Source organism: Amphiura filiformis, chromosome 9, assembly GCF_039555335.1.
Source record: "Amphiura filiformis chromosome 9, Afil_fr2py, whole genome shotgun sequence".
Classification (NCBI taxonomy): Eukaryota; Metazoa; Echinodermata; class Ophiuroidea; order Amphilepidida; family Amphiuridae; genus Amphiura; species Amphiura filiformis.
Window position 1 is genome coordinate 28,823,079 of NC_092636.1, and position 13,454 is coordinate 28,836,532.

The following is a 13,454-nucleotide window of genomic DNA, read 5'->3' on the forward strand; positions in this document are numbered from 1 at the left end:
GCTATTTTCAGTAACCCGTGTAGGTCTATCAATGCAAGGAAAGAAATTATTAGAATAGATTAGATTGACAAATTCAGACACTTTATTGTCAGAACCATGTTTAAGTAGATCAAGATTGTAATCACCTGCTACGTAACATATCTTGCGCTCTTTATTGATAATATCAAGGACTCTAGCAACATCAGAAAAGAAGCTATCCAAATTAACTGTGTCTGGGCGATAAACGACCCCAATGATAGAATTAGGAGTTCGCGGGCTATTGATTTCAATGAAGACTGAATCGCAATTATCACACTTGATGGTAAGATCATCTCTAATCGTGAACTCAATGTTGTTGTCATGTGAAACAGCGATAACTTACATAGATTTGGGTTATGAACCCGATTAAGAGATAAGCTGTTATAATAGGACGTTACAGTTACATTGCATTATGTGATCAATATTACAATCATCATCAGTTTCATTGGAGTGGGTATTGAGGGTACTATCAAAACGGAATGGGTCAAATTTTAAAGAGGATACAAAATCAGACAGTGCAAACAATTAGGGACACTTAATTAACAGTAAAAAAAAAAAGACAAAAATGAGGAATAAGGATTTACTTAAATTACAACTTAAATGCAAATCAATAAGATTTGGATAGTACAAAATCCGGAGAGGTTAGATAGAGCTCTCCAAAAATCACACACAATAATTAAAAATATAAATAAATGGGAGTATAGAGTAAAGCAAAAATAATAGTACTGAAAATCTCAGAAACAATGAGAACATGAAAATTGGATGAAACAAATTGTGCAATGCCAAAATGCAAAACCAAAATGACAAAAAAAAAAAAAAATGATATGACCAACCAAAGGTCAAGCATGGAATAGAAAAATTACAGTAAATAAGTTACATCGAACCAGTCGGACAAGGTCAGATGAGTGCTGAATGAGGTAAATCATGAGCACATAAACGAGTGATCGACAAACGGACCAGTCTGATGGGTCAATGAACCAGAAATATAATAAATTAACCAAGTATAACAAAATAAAGGTAATCATGCATATCAAAATGAACAAACTATTAATGATGTAAACCAGATACAGAAAAGCAACATAATAAATATGATAGAGTAAACTATATAGTATGTACTTCAAAAGCACTTAAAATATGGTAAGGGAATGGGAGAATGCAACATTGAACACCAATGGTTAAAAGCGAATGCTGGAGATCATTACTGATGCTTAATCGTTTCCCCAGTATAATATAAGTAAAGTAGATAATGGGGATACGCATCCTGCACAAGAACAAATAAACACAGTGGGGAACGATTGCTCGCTACGAGAGGATTGCTCGCTTCAAGTCAGACGTCTATACTTCCAATCCGTTATGTTCTTTAAAATCCAATATCAACTTGTCAACATCAGCCTGCCTCCATGTTACCAGTGCATCACATCCTCCATCCGGCATAACCATCCCCTGTGTTATCGTCAGCCCAGTGCAACTATAGATGTCTACAACTATTCATTCTTTCCAAGGACAATTCGTGTGTGGAACAATCTCCCCGAATCAGCTGTGTGTGCGCCTCCATCTGTGCTTTCAAGCCAATAGCACTGAGTTCAATCAGTGCTATATATGTCGCCACCGGCCAGCCTGAAGACACTTTAAACCAGCCAGCATACTTTTTACTCGCACCTTCTGATGTACAGCACCAAATTTATGTTTTTAGCACCGCACCGACTGTGAGGTCCAAACAACCCACTTCCAGTTTAGCTCAACGAGCTGTTATAGGAAGCCACCCACTGAAGACTGAAGACTGAAGGAAACTGAATATATTAAATAAGAAAGAATGAACAGTTTACCAACCCATTACAATTAAAGCCGTAATGTACGATCTTTTTAAATTTTTAGATTTTTCTTTTTTCTTCCAAAATGATAAAATAGTTAGTATGCAATTATTATGAAAGTTCCCAATACATTTGGACCCGAAAAACATTGGAAATTTGCAAAGAAACAACATCATAAACTTCACTTCTATTACTCGAAATATCTCGCACTTTTTGGATTAGGACGGCGAGTGTGGTCTCAGAGGTAGTCTCTACGTAGTTAAGTTTGGTTACGCTCCCTCCACATGTGTGGAGGGAGCGTAACCAAACTGGCTTCGTAGGAGACTACGATTTGCGATCGTTCTGACATATTATCATAATGTGAAAAATTATGATAATATGTTGGACCAACAGAAAATCATCCCGTTTTACTACAAATAGGACGAATTTGACAGTTTGCTCATAGATTTAAGTTGGAACATGTGTAAGTATTACAAATATGCCAAAAAATCGGTTTTGAAAAAAAAATACAGGTATATTCTGAAAAAAAGATCATACATTAAGGCTTTAAACATGACAACAGATAAATACAAATCCCGACCGGCACACAACCCAACTTTAAAAAACGCAAGGGAATGTGCCGGCATGGGAATCGAACCCACGACCTTCCGATCTCTAGACGGACGCCTTATGAAGCAGAGTTTTGGAATTAAATCAAATACTGGAACTCATTTTTTGCAACTTCGCGACGTTGCGTATGGAACCATGCACCAGATTTCATCAAGTAACTGACCCGTTGGACTGGTCACGTGACAGACGGCTCGGTCCCATGCATGAGATAAGTTAAAGCGGAATCCCCCTTTCTTGTTCAGTGATGGTTGCTCAATGCGCGCCCTAATGGCTTCTTTTGCCTGATGAAGTCTGCTGGTTCCAAACGCAACGTCACAAAGTTGCAAAAAGTAAGTTCCAGTATTTGATTTAATTCCAAAACTCTGTTTGAAACTACATGATGACTATAGAACATTCATTATTGCTTTAATTACTTTGTCAAAATTTTGTTGGATTTGGATGCAAACTTTACAAGTCCATTGAAGCGATAAATATTATCTTACACGTCCGTGTGTAATTGTTATAATAACGTTGTTTTGCCCGATTACGGGTGTTCAACATTAAAAAGCTTATAAATTCATGGTTTGGTATACAGAAGACGCTATAGTTCAAAAAACAAACTAGAAAGTACAATTTACACATTTTGCAATATTCAAACCAAAAATTATCAAATTTATTGAATGACTTACTAGCTTTTTTTTTTTTTTTTCTTTATCATTTTAGTACATTTGTACAGTCAAACGAAAACGTGTATGATTATAATAGATGGTTACAGGTGCTGCAAATTACCCATTGGATATGTTGAAAAACAAATTGAACTATAAGCTAGACATTGTTTCAATCACAATGGTGGCCTACGTGGTTGCTCATACATCCTGGTGTAACGCAGCTCAGTCAAAGAAAAGTAAAAAATGAAACCTTTGTAAAAACAGATGGACCTGTAGAAAACAATTAATGCGCAATGGTTGCAAAAAATCGTTTGTTAAGGGTTCGTATACAGGTGCAAGTCATTAGTCTCTTAGTACAATTTTGTAAATGAAAAGCGCATTGCTTTAAAGTTTAATGTGTTAAGTTTGTGATTGAGTCTAATCTAAAGAAGACCAATAAGGCATCGTTAAAAATGTTATCCTGTTTTGTATTATCGTATTCAGAAGTCAAAATATTTTTTGCACAAATGTTTAGTAATTTTGGTGACTTTGGTTTGGGTATGGGACTATAACAAATCGGTTGAACCTAATTTACAAACGTGGCACTTGTATATACAATTATCACCTTCCCCACAATATCGTTCATTTGTGTTCTGGTTGACAACGAGTTGTCATCAGAGGTAAATTTGGGCGGAACCAAGACAGTGCACATAGAAGGTAAGATATTCATGTGACAGCTATTAATTCTATATTATCCTAATTATGAAATTGGTCGTCAAAGTTGGAAACGCCACTTCAAATTCAAGTTCTTGCAACAACTAACATGCAATTGCAAATTTGACTATATGAGAGGTCGTTTAAGTTGGTTATCAAACTGCATTTTTATATCTTGAAAACTAGTTCCATAATACAGTAATAATCATTGTATTCAAATAAATTGTGTGGAATTCTGATAAGAGCATTGTCGATTGACGAATTAAGTAAATTACTTTCACGATTCTTTCATCTTCTGATACAATACATAGCGGATTGTAAAAATTACATTATCCATTCTATGATATTTCTTTTTCTGTCACCTTATGCTAATAAACATCTGAAAAAAAGTAACCATACCCTCTTAAATAATGGTCATTATTCAAAACCGGGTTATTGTATTACAAATCTGTAAAATGCGTTGGAAGCAAAATGTATTTCTGCGCATTTTGACACCTCATTTGACACGATAGCCCAGAAAACAATAAAACATCGGTCAATTTAATGTAGTGAGGTCCAGATTTGAAAGTTGCACTTACACATTACACAGATTTCCTTCCATTATACTGAATATAAATCAATAGATTTTACTGCAACTTTCAAATCTTGGGTTACATTGATTTAAATGTACGCTGCGGCGTCAATATTAGATAATTGCTACAAATGAGGTGTCACAAAGCGCAGAAATAAATTCTGGTTCCAACGCATTTTGCAGATTTGTAATACAATCTTTCGTTGGTGAATAATGGCCATTATTTAAGGGGCAGGGGGGTTAGTTACTTTTTTGGAGATGTTTATTAGCATAAGGTGACAGAAAAAAATGTCATAGAATGGATAATGTAATCTTTACAATCCGCTATGTATTGTATCAGAAGATATAAAAATCGTGAAAGTAATTTACTTAATTCGTCAATCGACAATGCTCTTATCAGAATTCCACACAATTTATTTGAATACAATGATTATTACTGTACGTATTATGGAACTAGTTTTCAAGATATAAATGCTATTTGATAACCAACATGTTTGAGCTCTTTTCATCCAATTACTATATCTTAAACGACCTTTATTTAAGGGGGAGGGGGTTAGTTACTTTTTTGGAGATGTTTATTAGCATAAGGTGACAGAAAAAAATATCAGAGAATGGATAATGTAATGTTTACAATCCGCTATGTACGCTTTGTATCAGAATATATACAAATTGTGAAAGTAAGTTACTTTTTTTTGAGATGTTTATTAGGGCTTCATTATTATCATTTTGGTTTATCAATTATAATACAGAGAAGAAGAGTCCATATAATTTCCTGATGATGGTGTCGGGGTGGCGAACCGGAGCGGTGGTCGTTGTGGTAGTATTGCTTTCCTTCGCGGACAAGGGAAGTGGCCGAACCGCGAAGGGGCCGATTATCTTGCCAGTTTCAACTGGAGAATGTGCAGCGGGTTTGGAAAAGTTGCATGATATACCATATCCACGGAACTGCACTGGTAATGTAGATTTTCTACGTATATATTCATTGTCTCGATACTAATTAGCATTTATTATCTGTGTTCAAAATCGACAGGTAAAACCTGGGGCTAATTCATTTTCAGCAAATAAAATTTAACAATAACTACATGCTGCAATCAACGAAATTAATAGTTGGCACACCTTGACAATATATTGGAACTCTCCATTGCCGCTCTAATAGTTCAGAGAAATTAGTATAATTATGTTTGATGAGAAGTACAGACCTTCTCCATTCCCTTTCCCATCAATGTTGGGGAGACTGGAGAGCCCAATAGAAAAAGTGCTTTCATCAACATTGAACTGGGGGAGAGGGGTGGCGATTTACATTTAGTATGATATTTTGTATAATGACATTCAAACTGGAAACACTTGATATTGTATTGCCGATGATATTTCTAAGCCGTTTTGTATATAAAATTTCTAAAGTTCTGCCTTTTGCGCGGGACTCTTGAATCTTTGCTCCATATCACTGGATAGAGGAAACAGCTATTAAAGTAGATTTTTAGTGTTTTGGGGAATCATACTGCAGTTACTGTCCGTTTTCCTATACACAATACACAGTGCTCTCACCATTGACGTGTGACCTCTACAAATGATGTATGTTGGAAGAATGGACACTTGCCTAGTTAACATCACTGTGTGAAAAATAACCAGCCAATATTTAATTTATTCTCCAAACTTCTAGCAAATATGTTTCTCTAACATGACCTAAAATTACAGCTAGGTTAGATGTTCAGAAATGGTCGCACTTTTGTAAAATATGAGTGAGGGCAAAGCATAGCTAGCTCATAGCTAGCCAACTCCCCGTGTTAATTGAATGGAGATTTGACCGAAAATATTGAGCTATATTGGTAACGGGCCGCTCCGTTCTGAAGGATGCCACAAAAAAACGGTACAAGCTACATTTAAACTATTCTAAATAGGTTCTAGAAAATATAGTTTTGTAACATGTCCTAAATTTTTAGCTAATTTAGATGTTTGGAGAGGGTCGCACTTTTGTGTTTTAGGAAGGATATGTAAACGACAGATAACACCAAAAATATGAAGAAATTATTTCCAAACCGTGTTAAGTCAACAATCATTATAGTGAGGCGGATATGTGACATAGATTGGATGAGATGTTCACTTTTGGCAGAAATCATGAAAATTGGTATATAGGGAGTTGAAGGTGTGCTGATTTCAAAAAGCTACGGATACAAATAATCCGAGCAGCCGTTTGGCCGCCATCTTGGAATTCAAAATGGCCGCCATTTGAATATATAGTATGTTAAATTTCTCCGCTTGTGAAGGTCACAGGTTGCTAAAATCAGTGGCAATACCCATATTTGTATTGCAAAGGGACCCATAAAAAGTACTTTTAAACATGAGAACTGTTACCTTAACGGACCAGCTTGGATTTCAAAATGGCCGCCATTTAAGCATTGAATGTTGAATATCTTGGCCTGTGAAAATCACAGGATGATAAAAATGGTGGCAATACCCATATTTGTAATGTCAAGGGTCCAATAAAATTATTTTAAACATGAGAACTGACCTTAAGGTACCAGCTTGGATTTTAAAATGGCCGCCATTTAAACATAGTATGTTGAATATCATGGCCTGTGAAGACCACAGGATGCTAAAATTGGTGGTAATATTTGTTATGTCAAGAGTCCCATATATATTATTATTCATGATAACTGCTCCGTTAGTATTATATGAAGACAGCACATAACAAAACAATCAGTAGTGCTGTCTCTTCTTTGACGCAGCTTATTATGTTCAACACAGTGAAGCCATGCAGGGCCGAGAGCCACTTTGTACGCCATACTGTGGAAGGAGAAGCACTTCTGCCTTCTGATTCACCACAAAACGAGAAATCGTGGTCTCATCGAAGATAAGGGCATTTCTGTCTCGTGTTGCAAGGTCATAGACATTATTTATGATCATAATGAGATTGTTTATCCAACATATATGAGCTAGTTTGTATACCACTGGCAACCTGGACAACATAGATCACAACCCAACGTCAACTTTAGCATGTGCTGCATTCCATGGTACCACACTGTCTCTCACCCAGCATTTGTATTCAGAAGAGACTGGTACTCCACTCCAGGACAATAGAATAGTTCCAGATAATGCAGCCATTCCTAAATCCAAACACATCAAGCCATTGCCTGAGAGCTACACTTTCATACCTCCACAAGGCCTGCCTAACACCATGCCACAACCCCCTAAAATATAATCAGTTGTGTGATTCCTGAATCACCAATACTCATTTCAGATGAAACGCAAACTAAGTGGATGACCAGCTTGGTCAGCTTACTTTGTTTACAGGATTCAGTTCCTCAACCACCAGCAAGAATTGGACAGCTACCGTTGTTTAGAGATATACCGCATTCAGTTGCTATGGTAAGCATGGTATGGATGTCATCAGACAAGCAACTACTCATGTAAATCCTGGTCAGGTGCCAGTGTTGACGGAGGACCAGCCTTTGTATGCAATTTCCAAGAAGATGCAGTGGTCCTAGCCCAGCAGCTTTAGCGAGTACAAGTATGTTGTACTAATGTGTGGTTTTCATATATAAATGGAAACGCTGAAAGTAATTGGAAACTGATAGGATGGTAGTGGTTGGATTACCGTGTTGGCTACCGCAAATGTCACAACAAAAGGAAGAGCTGACAGTCTTCAGAAGGGATCTCACACATCAAGAGCACAATGGGCACATCAAGTTACCACTGCAGTCAACATGCTGGGAAAAACATATAAAACACATCAAGAAAGTACAACTCAGTCAGAAAGACTTCTTTCTCCGAGTGGTGTCATCATATGGAAGTCAATCATCCGCAATTCAGCTCAGTTGAGTACAACACTGCAACTGGAACTACTCTTCCTCTAATTCGTGAGGGCACAGCGTGAAGATCACAGGTATGAAAAGTAATGTACAGCTGTTTTCAAGAATGTATATATCATGTCAGGCCAGAGATGGAAACACTGATTCTTTCTTTGAACATGAGAACCATGCTGGCCACCTTCATTTGCTGAAAACAACATGATGCGGCAGTGTAACAAGACTGGTTTACTTGGATACTTGGAAGATTTGGTACCACGCCCAAAAGAATGCCACAAGTAGATGTGAAAATAATTTCCACATTTACTTGTGGCGTTCTTAATCATTGATTGTGCCACACTGGTGCACATGCTTGACCCCAAGAAATCACCAACAGTATCGTTGCTGACAACACAAGAAACTCAAGAAACTGGATTTTTTTTCTCCGTGAGGATTCCAATAAAGCAGGACCTTTCCAGTGTATCGCTTCTGCTATGAGCAACAGTCTCGCGGTACCAGAAGGTAAATTGCTCGTGACAACCAATAAAGAACGTGTTCTTTCAAACCCACCAACTACAACCTAATTGTAATCATGAAGAGCCCGACTACAGGATGCTGCTGCGTGCTATGCATGTCCTTCATGGAGACCACGAGTAAGCAATGATACTTGCCACAGATACAGACGTGCGTGTATTAGTCATGGCAACAGCAAGTGTTTGCTCGGGTGTGAACTATGGCTGGCATTTAGACATGGATCCAAATTTATGGTATTGCCAATCAGCTACGCACAGATTGTTCATGGAGCCTTCTATTCATGCATGCTGTTCGTGGATGTGATACCATATCATCGTTTACTGGGATTGGTAAGAGGACTGCCTGGAAAGTTTGAACATCGTTGACACAACTAAAGCTAGTCTTCAAACGCCTATCTCAAGCTCCACAAACTTTAACAGATATGATGATATGGATGAGCTAGAGAGGTATGCTCCAATATAACAGAACATCCTCTCTGGTTAAAATGAACGAAGCAAGGAACCACCTATATATTTGCTTATGGGAACCGTCATCTTGAGGTAGGTCTACACTTGTCCAGCATGTCAAGCGAGCTGTAATCCAGGCAGGTTGCATGTATTTGCGGACAATCACTAATACTTCCAATCCAAGAATTTCCTCTCCTTCCAATTGGTGATGGGTAAAAGAAGACGACATAGCAGGATAGCACACTGGGCTCTTGTTTAAACATCACGGCGGAAACTATTCGGCTTTTGTTACTGCTCGCGTCAATAACATCCCAACTCAGGCTCGCGTAAATTCACGCAAGTGTGCGCCAGTCACACATTACACAACTCACAACTCGCGTAAGCATTAATGCGCCCAACTGTGTTCATGTCATTCTATATTAATACATACGAGGGAGCCAAATAAACTTTAGTGCCGTTTTACTTGTGTTGCTTACGTCACAAATAACAAAGGATATAATATTGTCATGGACGTAAAAGATAACAGACCGCGTACAACCAATGAACAAATTTCAAAGTCTCAGCATCACCCGATAATGAGGGCTGATTCTTCCATGAAATGCGGCAGGCAAAATGGCTACGCACTTACCGCGTATTTTTACGGTATCGCGTGATCGCTAAGGCACGCAACGCGCGAAGGCACAAAACGCTGGCGTGATTGTTTATAATATAGAAACGGCACGATCGAACAATCGGCCCTCATGAATATGTGAGAATTCACAGCATACAATGCACGTGGACTTTAACTGTTGATACATGGTCTGTAGTAGTCTGTGACTATTGTACTTAAATGGCGGCCATTTTGAAATCAAATATGTCTGCTTAAGATAGCATTTCTCATGTTTGTAATAATATATAATTATGGGACCCTTGGCATTGCAAATATGGGTATTGCCACCAATTTTAGCATCCTGTGACCTTCACAGGCCAATCTATTCAACATACTGTGTTGAAATGGCGGCCATTTTGAAATCCAAGCTGGTCCCTTAAGGTAACAGTTCTCATGTTTAAAAATACTTTTTATGGGTCCCTTGGCAATACAAATATGGGTATTGCCGCCATTTTTAGCATCATGTGACCTTCACAGGCTGATATATTGAATATTCTATAGATTTCAAGGGCGGCCATTTTGAAATCCAAGATGGCCGCCAAACGGATACTCGTATCATTTGTATCCGTAGATTTTTGAAATCAGCATACTTCAGAACCCCCAAGTACCAATTTCTATGATTTCTGCCAGAAGTGAACATCTATTTCACATATCCGCCTCACTATTATGTTGCTCATTTTGAAGAATGCTGGTTAACAAAAAGCAGGTCTTTGTCTCATTTCAAAAGGTACACATACCATTGTTTCCTTTCGTTTCCTTTATAATCGGTTACCCAACTGAAGCTATAATACCAGCTTTATTGCGATGTCGCACATTGAAAACAGACACTTGTGCACAACCAGAGAATATCTGATTAATCAGTTGAGCTGCTTCAATGAGTGTTATCTTGGTTTAATAGCTTTTAATGGGGTTTAAGTCCTGCAAAGGTCGAGATGAATTCTACTGTAGACATTTGATCGTTTAAAAAAGGATACTGTTTGGGACTTTAGGTTACAGAAAACATTTCTTGAAAATACATGTATCTGAAAATTTCTGAAAATGCTGATATTCTTGGGAAGGAATGATCTCAGCAAACACAAAACATTTTCGACATCATTCGCAAAAGGTTAGAAAAGCTTGCCAGAAAACGTTTAAATGTCGGGTTATATAAAGGGTTTATAAAGGGTATAAAATGTTTTCATAACATTCAAAAACGTTTTGTGATAACTTACTGCAAATATTCTAACATAAAGTTTTGAAAAATATTTGGCAAAAGATATTCTATAATAACATTTTGAAAACATTTTTGTAGTGTGTTTGCATACAAAACGTTTTAAAACGTCTTCTTGACCTTTATATAACCTAGAATGGAAAATATAATGTACACCTTGTAATGGCCATATTTTCGTTATTTTTAAAGTGATGAAATAACCAATCAATGTTGGGTACTACTGAGCACACGGAACAAAATGTCATGATTCAACATTGATCGGGGGAACGGGGGCTTATTTGCAAACCCTTTTGTCCAGGGTTGTAATTTATGCATTAAAATGCCCATAAAATGCCCATAAAAGGTTTGGACGATATATCCTGTGTCCCCGAGTTGGGCAATTTTCCAACTAAAATGAGCGCAAATGATAGACTCACGAGTTTGATACATAAAATAGATGTCATAACTAATGTTTTGTGACAGGATGTTTTAAGTATTTTCACATTAATGATCCAGTGGAGAATGACTTTGTTTTTTGTTGTTTTTTGGGTTTTTTTCGGGTTTTTTTAAATTTTAATTTCAGATACCTGTATTGCGTCTGGTGATCCACATTTCAATACGTTCGATTGCGTGAAATTTGAATATCATGGAAAATGCAGCTACACTTTGGTTAAGAATTGTGGTGATGGTTTGGAGAACTTTGAAATCATCGGAGAATTTCATCGCCTAAGATACCATAAAAAATTGTCAGTCATCAAAAGACTATTCATCACATGTGAAGGAACGGTAAGTACGATTATTCCCACGTTAAGGCCGCTTTAAAGACTTTTTTTTTTATTATTATTATTATTATTATTATTATTATTATTATTATTATTATTATTATCATTATTATTATTATTATTATTATTATTATTATTATTATTGTTTAGGCCTAATTGTACAAGTATTCGTTCGTGTTTATCTTCTAAACAGATGAACAATATCTCTATATATCGTCATCCGCATTAGTATTCCAACTTCGTTACTGTTAGAATGTTAAGGCAAGCAAACCCGAAAGGTTTGCTTGCAATAGCAATAGATAAATACAATTTTGAATACATCGTCCAGCACTACAACGTTCACGCGGTACATATGCATTGAACCATAGATGTAAAAGAAGAGGGCTAAAGATCTGGATCGTAATTCTATAGACCACTTGGCATGTGACGTCATTGCCCGGCAGTATGCGTGCGAATTATGACAATTTACATTGTTCTTTGCCCTGCATTGTGCGTACGCATCATAGTCTGCTAAGGGCACGTGCATTTTAAATCGCCCGCCACATTTCATACAGTACAAGAAAGCCATTGATCAGTGTAGTGGCTCGTTCGAGCATGTCGATAGACGAGTCCCTCGCCTTTGTTGATAAACAGTGATGTCAAGTGGTCTATAGAATATTCATATCATGCTGATCACTCGCACCTGTAAGATTAGTATCTTTGAAAAGAGTGGTGTTGTATTCAATCTATGATTGCAGACAGACACAGGTGATGAGTGCAACCTGCTTGTAGTGCAGGGCGATATATTCAAACAATTGTATTCATCTATTGCTATTGTAGTTCGTTTACTACGTCAATTCTACGGCGCATACCTATTAGTATTCTATTTTTTGTTTGAATTAGGATATATTGTTGGATGGATCTTTCGGTGTAACTATTAACGGCGTATTGATGACTGCTGCTACTCAAATGGTGTCATGTGGGACCATCAGCAGATATTGCAATGCAGTGGTGAGTACATTATGTGATGGAATGCAAAGCCAGTCGGAAATATTTATTTTGAGATATAGCCTATTGCTTTGATATTCTTTAACTGCTCATATCTGTTGAACTGTTGATCTGTTGAATCAGACTGATTTAGCTTGATCACACCACATATTATCTTTTGAACTGGTTGTCCAAATTCAATGAGGTTTTCTGCAAAATGTAGCTTTGTAAATGATATTAACAATCCTATGAGAAATTGAAAATGTAATATCTCCGACTGATTTTGCTTGATCACACCACATATTATCTTTTGAACTGGTTGTCCAAATTCAATGGGTTTTTCTGCAAAATGTAGCTTTGCAAATGCTATTCACAACCCTATAAGAAATTGAAAATTGAATATCTCCGACTGATTTAGCTTGATCACACCACATATTGGCTTCTGAACTGGTTTTCCAGATTCAATGGAGTTTTCTGCAAACTGTAGCTTTGCAAATGCTATTTACAGTCCTATAAGAAATTGAAAATTGAATATCTCCGACTGATTTTGCTTGATCACACCACATATTAATTTTGCTCACATTTTGAGAGGGCACGCGATTGATTAACGGTACTCATAATCGGAAGGTTGCGGATTCGAGCCCCGCCGGGGATGACATCGTGTTGTGTCCTTAAACAAGGCTTTTAACCGGTATTGTATCGTTCTACCTAGATGTGTTGATGATGATTTCTTATCAAAAAGAATAGAATACTT

General features: G+C 37.1%; 1 protein-coding gene across 1 annotated transcript in view; it reads left to right on the forward strand.

Annotated features, from left to right (window-relative positions):
* Positions 1-3,732: 3,732 nt before the first annotated feature.
* Positions 3,733-13,454, forward strand: part of LOC140160830 (IgGFc-binding protein-like) — a 94,845-nt gene continuing 85,123 nt past the window's right edge. The window contains exons 1-4 of the mRNA XM_072184141.1: positions 3,733-3,781; positions 5,099-5,302; positions 11,536-11,738; positions 12,617-12,724. Of these exons, the coding sequence (XP_072040242.1) occupies positions 5,125-5,302; positions 11,536-11,738; positions 12,617-12,724 (489 nt within the window). The 5' untranslated portion in view covers positions 3,733-3,781; positions 5,099-5,124. The remainder of the gene's footprint in view (positions 3,782-5,098; positions 5,303-11,535; positions 11,739-12,616; positions 12,725-13,454) is intronic.